This window comes from Myotis davidii, unplaced genomic scaffold (genome assembly GCF_000327345.1).
Source record: "Myotis davidii unplaced genomic scaffold, ASM32734v1 scaffold59, whole genome shotgun sequence".
NCBI lineage: Eukaryota > Metazoa > Chordata > Mammalia > Chiroptera > Vespertilionidae > Myotis > Myotis davidii.
This window is the reverse complement of record NW_006293001.1, coordinates 6,155,323-6,167,367: the sequence shown is the minus strand read 5'-3', so window position 1 is coordinate 6,167,367 and position 12,045 is coordinate 6,155,323. Positions and strand designations below refer to the sequence as shown.

Here is a 12,045-nt window from a genome sequence, read left to right as displayed (position 1 = left end):
ACCAGAGCCAGATTTTGACCCTGGCACCCAACTCCATTGTCTGCACTTTTAAAAACTACATAAGTTCCAATGAATCCTACTTATATTTTTCTAATGTTGCTTTACAGATTGTTAAGCTGCTGATGACTGATTTGACTGGGGATATTTACCTATCTTTCTTGGTTTGTCTTTAAAGTCAGAAATGATATTTTACCTGGCAGTCTTCCTGAGGGGTGTTGGACCTTGCAGTACAATGAATGGTTTACGTCTAGGTCTGTACTGCCCAACAGAGTAGACATTAGCTACGTGTGATTATTGTACGGAAAGTGTGGCAAAAATATTGATTTCATTCCTAAATGGTAATGTATTGGAAATACTGGATTAAAGAAAGCATTTATTGGCCTGGCCGATTTGGCTCAGGGGACAGAGCATCGGCCTGTGCATTGAAGGGTCCCAAATTCTATTCTGGTCAAGGGCACATGCCTGGGTTTTGGGCTCGATCCCCAGTAGGGGGCATGCAAGAGGCAGCTGATCAATGATTCTCTCTCATCATCATTGATGTTTATATATCTCTCTCCCTCTCCCTTTCTCTCTGAAATCAATAAAAAATATATTTTTTAAAAAGAAAGCATTATTAAGTGGAATTTCATTTGCTTTTTACTTTTTTAAAACATGGCTACTAGAATATTTAAAGTTACATATGTGGCTCAGATTTATAGTTCACATAATGTTTCTGTTGGGCAGCTCTAGTCTATGAAAACCTTCACTTACCCTTTTGGACTTTCTTCTATTAGTAGAGACAGTTGAGCATTCACTAGTTTATGAGCTTCTTGAGGTAATGACGTATTTATCTTTGCTTCCTCTATAAGCCATAACATAGAGCTTTGCAAGTATTGTGCTAAACAAAATACATTTTTTTTTACAATGAAATTAGTTAAATTAAAAGTTGAACCTAAAACTAGTTTCATGCTACTTTCCAGGTATCTGCAATGCTCATACTTATTAATAGCTTATTATATAGGGACTCAATAAATGTTTCTTTAGTAACTAACTATACATGAAGAGATAAGTGGAAAAACTTGACAAATACCTACTAGAAGCCCGGTGCATGGATTTGTGCACTGGTGGGGTCCCTCGGCCTGGCCTGCAGGGATCGGGCCAAAACCGGCTCTCCAACATCCCCCAAGGGGTCCTGGATTGCGAGAGGGCACAGGCCACGCCAAGGGACCCCACCAATGCATGATCAGGCCAGGGAGGGGCCACGGGAGGGCCCCAGTGCATGTTCGGCTATCTCACCCAGTCCCAATCAGGTGGACCCCTGCAGGAAGCTAACCTATCGGTCGGAGCATCTACCCCCTGGTGGTCAGTGTGCGTCATTGCGACCAGTCAAATGGTTGAACAGTTGGACACTTAGCATATTAGGCTTTTATTATATAGGCTATAAAGAGTTATGTTACTACAAATATATCTTTAAAGTGGTATTTCATATATAGAATCTTATTTTTCTAATTCAATCAAACTGCTATATTTTGAAATTTGTTTTCAAGCACAGAATTTTTCACGTTAAACTGATTTCATGAATTCCCTACAGCCTTGGCCTATAAAGAGAAGCCTGTTTTAAGCTAGATGCTATTGGATCAGCCTTTTCTCTTCCACCAGCAATTTTGAACTTTTCATTTTGTATTGATGTGACTTCAGGCAAAATAATGTATCTTGAGTTGTTTTAATTAAATTTTTATAGGACTAATTTAGATTTAAAGGATGTCAAGATACCTCACTGTAATAAGCCATCCAATACATTGTGTAAGAAAAAGTCAACACTGAGCTGTATGTTTAGAAATGGTTAAGATGGTAAATTTTATGTTATGTAGTTTACCACAATAAAAATTTGAGGGGAAAGTGTAAAACATCACGCTCAATTGAACAGTTGATAAATGTTGATTTGCTTAAACTTATATAATTCAGGTTGGGGCAAAAGTAACTTTACAGTTATTCATATGGGAAATAGCACAATACTTAATAAGTAATAACACAAGAATAAACTGTTTTGAGTACTCACAACTGTAAACCTACTTTTGTCCCACCCTGTACTTGTTTATACAATTTGAGGTACATAACATCTTGGCTAGTCTTTGAATTCTTCCCAATTTGAGACTTTTTTTATTTGTTAAATGGGGAGGGCAATCACCTATCTATATGATTGAAAATTCTAGATTTACTTTACTTGTAAATACAGTGTTCCCTTCTGACTCTATTCTCCCTTCAATACTATTAATACTATTATCTGAAGAACCATGTATCTAAGTCCCATTAATTCTTGAAACTTGTAAATGAAATATTTAGCTTCTTGGCTATGCAAATAACTATAAGGATGATAGATACAGAGATGAGGAAATAGAAATAAAATCAGTTGCAAACAGTAAATTTGCAGTTCTAAATGGAACTTACTGATAAAAAAAAGGTAACACATTTAAGATTCTATATATTGGGTTGCTCTATAAGTCTGCTTTATTGGAAGACTATTTAAAATAAACCTATAAACCCTTTAAAGCGACATTTATGAAGTTTTTTGGTAAGTATATATGTTTCAACCTGAGAAAAGCAGAGGAGTCCTAGCAAGGATGCCTTGGCCATCTCTATGAATTGTAAAGAATTAAAAAAGAATAAACATTATTGTACAGTAAATTTCATCAATATCATTATGAATTCAAATTGCAAGCACTTACACAATGTACATATATTTCTTGTAAATACTAGTATTGTTAAAAATAATTATCTCCCACACATTATTTAATTTTATAAGCAAACTAGAGGCCTGATGCCCAAAATTCATGCACTTGGAGGGGGGTCCCTCAGCCTGGATTGCGAGAGGGTGCAGGCCAGGCTGAGGGACCCCACCAGCGCACGATTGGGGAGGCTGGCCAGCTGGAGACTGACCGTGGCAGGGCTCTAGGGCATGTTCGGCCTGTCTTGCTCAGACCCCAGCAGCAAGCTAACCTACTGGTCGGAGTGTCTGCCCCCTGGTGGTCCGTGCATGTCATAGCGAGCAGTTGAGTGGCCTTAGCATACCATTAGCATATTACGCTTTGATTGGTTGAACAGATGACCAGACACTTAGCATTTTAGGCTTTTATTATATAGGATAAAGGGACTACAACCTAAAATCAGGGAAAGTTTCCAACTAAGGCTAGAACAATTGAGGATTATGTCCCTTTGCGTTTAACTTTTGTGACAAAGTATGGACTCCTCCATGTGAAAGCACTTTTAGCTTTAGCATTACTTCTCAGCATCAGGGGTGCAGTGGGCTTCGTTCTATTCACGTTAATGGTTCCAGCCATTTTTACTGCCTTTTGGGGCTCCTCTCTGCTTAGTTTCTGAGTTTTGCTCCTTTTTATTTTAGCCCTCAAGGCAGAATTTTTCTTTTTCTCCCCTACCCCCTTTTTTGGCCTCTGCAATTCACTGATTGCTTTACCACCCCTTTCACTATCTACTTCCTTCTTCCTTTGGGCTGGAAGGTGCACATAGCCAAAGTCACAGGTGACCTCTTATGTGCATGGTCCCGTCTCCTTAGAATGAGCCAGGTGATTTTTTTCCCTGTCCACTGAGCTACATTCAGTACCATCATCATCCCTCTTACCCTCAAGCCCATTGTTTAGGCTACCTATGAATTGTAACTTCTTTATTATGTCTTTATATCACTAGCATCTATTTAAAAATTAGTTTATAATATTATTTGATGTAAGAAGAATCTTTTAAAAAATATATATTTTTTTATTGAATTCAGAGACAAAGAGAGAGAGAGATAGAAATATCAATGACAAGAAAATCATTGATCAACTGCCTTCTACACGCCCCATACCACGGATGGAGCCTGCAACCTGGGCATGTGCCCTGACCAGGAATCCAACCATGACCTGTTTCATAGGTCGATGCTCAACCACTGAGCCATACAGGCCAGGCAGGAGATTCTTAGTTTTAAAATATATATGCTAGGTTATATTTTTATTGGCTCTGCCATTCCTAGCCCTCAATATTTCTGTCAGGTTTTACTTAACATGTTTTTGGAAAAAAGAAACATATGCTGTAGGTTTGCAAGGTGGACCATACTCAGTCCTTTTTGTGTCTTTGTATGCATGTACTTCTTAGGGCAAAGGCACCTGTATTGCACAAGTCTGTTCACATTTTATGGTGAACTCAGAATGTCATTTAGGGACAGGAGCATTGAATGAATCAGAAAAAAATGGTGAGCTAAGTATTGTAGACATGATGATTGCTCCTCCAGTAAGTACAGGTGAAACTCTCCCCTCCTACAATGGAACTTGGTATATAGTTTTCTTTGTATTCTGAACTAGAGACCTTCAAAGATTAAAAAGAAAATACTAGTAGAGTTAAAGTTACAGCAATGCTTCTCAAACTCTCTGTTGTAGAGGTGAGGTCACCATTCTTCTATAAAATACATAAAATTAAGTAATAGAAAATGAAAAAGCAAACCAATGAAATACACTCGCTTTTTATTATTGCATTCAACTGATGAAATTAGTGTGTCAAATTGACTTACAAGTTTCTCAACACTCACTCACTGTCACTATGTTGTCCCAGTCCAGCAATGACTTGGACACCAGCACCAGTGGGGAGACTACACTTTCACAGCCCTGATTCAGGGCATTCCACACATACCAGACAGAAAGTGCTACTTTCAAACAGAAACTCAGTGAACGTTTTGGAATGATTGCTTTACTTGAATTTAGAGGGAAAAAGAAATGAGAAATCTATCAATGAATGACCTGAAGAATAAGTGAAGCATGTAAACACTTACCAAAGATTCTTAGTAGAAAGTAAACATAGTAAATGCTCGCTATGTCTTAATGTGATCTAAGGCAAAACCCCACAACTTTTAAAGAATAGGTGAATTTTAATTAAAAAGGTATGAAGTTCTCTTCCTATGAAATATTCTTCACAGAGAAAATGGCTTCCCCCACCCCCAACTCGGTCTGATTGTAAGTAAACATCTTAAGAAACACTGAGTCAGAATCTTTTCTATGCTATTGTAGGTTGCTGCTTTTTTTTTTTCCTGCACACTGCTAATTGCTTTCTATACTTAATTTTTGGAATGCAGTTTCTTTCACATTTATGGATTCCAAGTTCTACAAAGGCTTTGAGCTACTCCTCTGTGCTAAGAAAGCACTACAGGAGATAGGCAGTCAATTGGGATTAGAATTCAATGTGTCAGGTAATTCAGAAATCCCAGTACAGAATTTAGCACTCCTGGTCAACAGATACTCTCCAAGGAACTTGGCCTCCAAAAATCAATTATTGGGTTATATCCATCTAACCCAAGCGTGGGTTTGATGGTGGCTGTTTTTATTTCCTATTACCAATAGGGTTATATTCATTTTATAAGCATAAATGGTAAAAAAAAAATTATTTTTTAAAATATTAGTTTTGTTGAGTGATTTTGCATTCTACAGAGTTACTTTTCAAGATATTTGAATTGGAAAAGCTGAAATCGCTAGAAAGGAATGTAGTGTCTTAGGATTTTCAGAATAAAATGAAATATTCACCCCTTTAAGGCATTCATTTAACTCAGATGTTTAAAATATTAAGAAAGTAAATAAATTCCCTTGGAAAATGTCTTGCGTGATGAAATTGCATGGAAGCATTGGGTGAAAGGTAAGTGATGCCTTTGGATGCCCTCCCTGTTAGGAAGAAATCCAGGGGCAGATTGTCTTCATGGTGCACATCAAAAGTTGTAACATTGGAAGAGTCGTTGTGACAGATAATAGAAAGCAGACAATAGAGTTTAAATGGTTTATACTTTTATACTTCTATGTTGTGTTCCTATCTTACAGACTTTTATAGTATTGAATAAAGGGAAGGCCATCTTCCGGTTCAGTGCCACCTCTGCCCTGTACATTTTAACTCCCTTCAATCCCATTAGGAAAATAGCTATTAAGATTTTGGTACATTCATATCCTTTTCAAGTAATCAATATTAACTATTTGTACATAATCTATAAGTGCTTTGTAGTTAAATATAAAATTAAGTTGGGACACATATATTTTATGGCTTTAGTCACTCTAATTTTGTATCTACTTTGGTCATATAAGCCTTATTCTTTTTTTATAAGCTTTATTCTTGGAGTGTATTAGTCACATAGATGTCACTGAAACTTACAGTCTTAACATTATATATCTACATATATCTTTCTAATAATACTTATATGTGTTAAGTCCTACAAACCTAGTGTAAGATAGCTATACTACTCTTTACTATATTTGTACACAGTTTGTAATGACCCGGGATATGCAGCAAAGAATGATATAACAAAGAAGTCTAATTCCATAGCCAAGTTTAGACATATCTATAATAAAGAGCAGTTTAGTTTACCTTAGAATAAAACTTTAAGCATATTTTCTATGAAAGATGGTCAGAGAGCTTGACTAATACTTAGCTAATTATTGAACTTCCCTAATGAATTTTGTGAAGGCATTACAGTAATATTGGCTGAATTTCCAATTTAAGTCATTAAATTATTACTATCAAGCAAAACTGATTGTTTAGTAAAGACTACAGAAGTTAATGAAAGAAGCTTAGATTATATTTCCAAATGGTCTTTAGGAATGTGGCAATGTGGTTCCCATGGTGTTAAAGAAAAAGAAGGACTTTGCAAATAACTTCGTCTGTTCATATTCATTGGCAAAAACTTAATTTCTGATTATGTCTCATTCGATGGCTTTGGCAATAAGAAAAATAGAAGTACTTGTATAACGATCATAAACTCATACAACCTGGTTCTTTAAAAAATTATAAAACTTAAAAGACCATTCTATTTTTTTAACTGATAACAAGAAAATCCTCAGTGATATAAATATGTTGTTATTAAAATTAAAAGATTTGAAATATTAAAATCATATTTCAGCATTTTTACAGGTATGGTTTCCATATCCTAGTTTTTGTTTCTAGTGCCATCATGTGGTCATTTGATGAAAACTTTCTTTTTCTTATGGAAAATTTTTGTTTTGGCAACAAACTGTGGTAGAAAGCATATTGAATATGAAGGCAGAAAATTTGTGTTCTAGTCCTCGGCTGAGTTATCTAATTTCTCTGTTTTAGGCCTTATTTGCCTGATGTCTATAATAGAGTGATTACAATATTTGTTTTTCTAGGTCCCTTTCAGTCATTTGTTTTAGCTAATACTTATCATATCACACACATTAACTCATTTAATCTGCACCTCAAACTGAGACAAGACCACTTTTAGGCTAAATTTTAATTATATTCACATCATGTTAAGTCCTGGCCTTCAAGAATATTCACTTTTAATCATATCCATGGCTGCTATAGTTAATTCAGTCAAAACAGAACAACCCAACACCTGGCATCATGCTGTACTTTGTACATAAATTTTTTAAATATATTTTTTATTGATTTTTTACAGAGAGGGATAGAGAGTTTAGAAACATCAATGAGAGAGAAACATTGATCAGCTGCCTCCTGCACACCCCCCACTGGGGATGTGCATGCAACCAAGGTACGTGCCCTTGACCAGAATCGAACCTGGGACCTTTCAGTCCACTGGCCGACGCTCTATCCACTGAGCCAAACCAGTTAGGGCGGTACATAAATTTTTAAATGTGTTTAACTATATTAAGTAACATTTGTTTCAGAAATTACAATATTGCAGATATGTGCCCTCTTCAACAACTTACTATTTTAATCACCTGAAATAGTTTAAGTCAATCTCTCTGCTCAAAAACTGTATGACTCCAGATTGCACATAGCTTTCCCTCTAAAGTTTTCTAGGAGGTAAATATGTTGATTTAGTAATAGTAGCAAAAGCAACACTTTGTCCTTATATAAAGCTTTCTTGAACATTATCTCATTTAATCTATATTGCTACTCTGTGAGGGTGATATAATTGCTACATTTTACCAATGACAAACCTGAAGTTTAACGAGATTAGATAACTTGTCCATGGTGTATTTTTCATGAGTCCTGGCTAAAATTCAGTTTAAGCTTTTCAATGTTAGTTTTATATAATACATAGATTTGGATTTTGTGTGTGTGTGTGTGTTCCTTAACAATAACCCACATTATTCAGCATGCTAATTATGTGCACTATTTTGACCAACTGTGTGTTTATGACCATGAGTAACCCTCCTGAATGGACAAAGAATGTAGAGTAAGTTCAACTTATATTTTAAACCACCTACTATGTGACTATATATGTATGTTAGGCAGAGAGATATAAATATATACATTTAGACATATCAATATAAATATATAGTTAGGATTTTGAAACTATGTCTTAATGTACCTTCTAAATAAAACCAAAATGTGTAATTACTAAAAGCATTTCTAAGCACAATTACAAAGCAGGAAGACAATACCCATTGACCCGTAGGCCTGCTGGAGTTGGGTCTAATATCTCTCCTTCACGTGCACTTGGTGGATACCAGGAGCCATCATTCTTGGACACTTATCACTTTTTCTTTAGTATCTACAGTGGTCAAAGCAAGTGTGGTGAAAACAATTGCAAAAAAGAGCCAGTATAGTAGGACTTGGTCCCAGGTAAATTTCAGATGAATTCAGTGAGTTACAAATTTACAGGGGCGGGTTACACATGCCATCAGAAGACATTGTTGAGTCTCACAAGTTTTCCCTTCCATCAGGCACATCCTATTCAGGTCAGGCCTGTATCAGTTTCACCAAAAACATTGCAGAAAAGATATCCCAACATTTGGGATTTTAAAACTTGAAAATTCAATAGACTACGGACTTAACTAACTGAGGGGAAAGAATAGCATTTTCAGAAAACAGAAACATCACTAACTAATGTGGGCTCTGTTCTGGAATACATTTGAGCCGAGGGTCCAGATCTGTGATAGGTGCTCATTCTGCCCATATTGTGACCACTATTACTCCAAGGCTGTTGACCTTAAAACAACAGCCCAGAGCTATTCCCAAGATCTTCTTCAGTTTTAGACAGCTCCAGATTGGAGCCAATCAGAAAAGGGACAAGATTATGAAGGAAAAACTGTATGCAAAGAATACCTAAAGTATTGACATTGACATGTGAGGTCCACAGGTCTTTAGTCATCCTAGTTTTTGTGATTTTATTCTTTAACTTCTGAGTAAAAGATTTAAACCTTGGAAACATCCAAGTTTCTGAGTTAGCCTCATATTTCATTCTAAATTCCCTCTGCTCTCAGGACACTCTTCATGTTTTAGGGAATTGAATATAAATTAAGGGCTATGTTTTATTTCCATGAAAATAACATCAACCTGCTCAGATTCCTTTTATAATAATTCATCTATTCCACTGACAGGGTGATAAGAAATTGACTTACTATGAAAAATATGTTACTTTATCAATTCTTTCTGGATACTTATCTCCAGGTACACCTTCACTGGAATATATACTTTTGAATCACTTATAAAAATTATTGCCAGGGGCTTCTGTTTAGAGGATTTCACTTTCCTTCGGGACCCATGGAACTGGCTCGACTTTACAGTCATTACATTTGCGTAAGTGCCTTTTTTGAAACTTCAAAAGAGTGTGGTTTGGCTTTCTATGAGTGTTTATGCTTTGAAAGAATAAGTTTGCTGTAACTGTAGAATATTTTGGTGTGATTTATACATTTAAGCTTCGGATTTTAATTTAGTATAGCAGAGGTCAACGTGACATTTCACTTTGGCATATAAAGTCTTTGCATTGGTTGAAATTACAATTTTCACATTTAACAAACATCTAGCAAATTTCACACATGCTGCTTTTTCAACACACACACACGCACACACTAGTAAGAAAGCAAAAGTTTATTCATTTTACATCGGTGAAAATGACTTTTAAAAAATACAGGCACAAACAACTCTGCTGGCCGCACCAATTTTCATTGACTTTACCCATTGACTTTTCCATCTTCTATTAGTTTGGTAAAATAATCTATACTAATAATAGAGGAATATGAAAATTGTCCTGGACGCCATCATGTAACAACCAATCAGGATGGGGGTGGGGGCACAGCGGAGAGCTCTCAGCATGCCTGCGCCAGGGGTCCAAAGGGCACGGAGAGGGAGAGCAGATAGGCAGTTAGGGAGATCAAGCCAGGAGGGGACAGAAGACAGGCAGTTAGGGGGATCAGGCCAGGAAGGGAGGGCAGATAAGCAGTTAGGGAGATCAGGCTGGCAGAGGGGAGCAGTTAGGCAGTTAGGGTGATCAGGACAGGAAGGAAAAGCAGTTAGGGCCATCAGGCTGGCAGGGCAGCTGTTAGGGGTATCAGGCAGGCAGGCAGGTGAGGGGTTAGGAGCCAGTAGTTCCAGATTGTGAGAGGGATCCCGTATTGGAGAAGGTGCAGGCCGGGCTGAGGGACCCCATCCCCCACCACACACACATAAATTTTGTGCACCAGGCCTCTAGTAGAAAATAAACACCTATTAGCATCAAAACATTCCAAATCAAACTAAGGGGGGGGGGAATAAGTTATTTAATATATTACATTTTTATTTCATCAGCAAATGATTTTAGTCTTACAAATGGACATACTCTCTCTGCCACTTCCTACTTCTAAACTGATTTCTTTTCTTTCTTATTTCCCTTTAACATAAATCACCCTCAACATAAATCTTTTATCCTTACCTCCCTTCCATATACACTCAGTATGTGCACAATATCTGCATCCCTGTCTACCCCCTCCCCCCCCCACACACCTTTTTTTCCAAGTGGTAAATTTCCCCAAGAGAGAAGAAACTCAGAAAAGTAATAGAAGGTCACACAGGAGCAGGTGAAATGAGAATGTGGAGGAAAGTGGACCTGCACCACTTGCCCTCATCATTCTTTCTGGAGCGAACTTTTTAGCCTTTACAGGTATACGTAGATAGTAAATGGGAAGAGAAGCAGAGCTGATATTCTCGGGGCTCCAAACACTGCCTCTCTTGTCTTCATTCCACATCTCATCAGGAAGAGCCAATTCTTTGCCATTCCCTCTGGCCATGATTTAAAAGAAGGCATGATGAGACTACTGTTTTTTAGAACAAAATAGCAGCAATGGCAGGAGCATCACTGGGCCCCATAAAATATTGTCCTTAATTTACCTTTCACTTAAAGGTTACACTAGAAAAACTTTGTCATGTACAGCTAGTCAGGCAATCTGCCTTTTCACGCATAAATTTCACTTGCATGATTGTATGCATTTTTTTCCCTAACTGCAACCTTGAAACTATAAGTAAGCTTTCTTTTAACTTAATTATCCTAAGTTACACATGATGCTGATTGCATTTGCTTTTCAAGATGGCAACAGGATTGTGTACTTTATGAAGTTTTCATCTAGTTGGTGGCCTTAAATTATGGGAATAAAGAAACCCATAGCAATAGCCTCTAATATTTAAATTGCTATTGACACAATTATCATTCAAAATCACCAAGAATGTCTTCATAGGAGACCCAAGCAAATATATAAAATCCTGCTTAAATTTTGAATAACTCTGATTTAATTCTACAGGTATGTAACAGAATTTGTAAGCCTAAGCAATTTTTCAGCTCTTCCAATTTTCAGAGTCTTGAGAGCTTTGAAAACTATTTCTGTAATCCCAGGTAAGAAGTGGTTAGTGTAAAGTATAAGGCTTGTTGTACCTACAGCTCTTTCTTTGTATCCTGTCATTGTGTTTGTGTGTGAACTCCCTACTGCAGATATGTGACAGAGTTTGTGGACCTGGGCAATGTCTCAGCGTTGAGAACATTCAGAGTTCTCCGAGCACTGAAAACTATTTCAGTCATTCCAGGTGAGAGCTGGGTTAAAAGACATCATGTGTTTTTCAGTAACAGCTTCTTTACTTGATATGTAGCATTATAGAAAATCAGAACCATGAAAATCAAAATCATAGTAAGCATAATAGGGTGTTTTAAAGAAAAGTATTCTTATTATTGGGACAAAGGTTTTTATGGTCTCACATTTTTTTATTGATTTTTTGTTTTAGAGAGGAAGGGAGAGGGATAGAGAGAAACATCTATTTGCTACTTCCTGCACAATCCCTTGTGGCGGGGTGTGGGGGGGGGGTTGTGCCCTG

General features: G+C 36.9%; 1 protein-coding gene across 1 annotated transcript in view; it reads left to right on the top strand.

The window, feature by feature from the left end:
- The window catches only part of SCN1A (sodium voltage-gated channel alpha subunit 1), a 122,863-nt gene that overhangs the window by 58,269 nt on the left and 52,549 nt on the right, over window positions 1-12,045 (top strand). Inside the window, exons 4-7 of the mRNA XM_006766497.2 lie at window positions 5,829-5,947; window positions 8,072-8,161; window positions 9,379-9,507; window positions 11,669-11,760. Of these exons, the coding sequence (XP_006766560.1) occupies window positions 5,829-5,947; window positions 8,072-8,161; window positions 9,379-9,507; window positions 11,669-11,760 (430 nt within the window). The remainder of the gene's footprint in view (window positions 1-5,828; window positions 5,948-8,071; window positions 8,162-9,378; window positions 9,508-11,668; window positions 11,761-12,045) is intronic.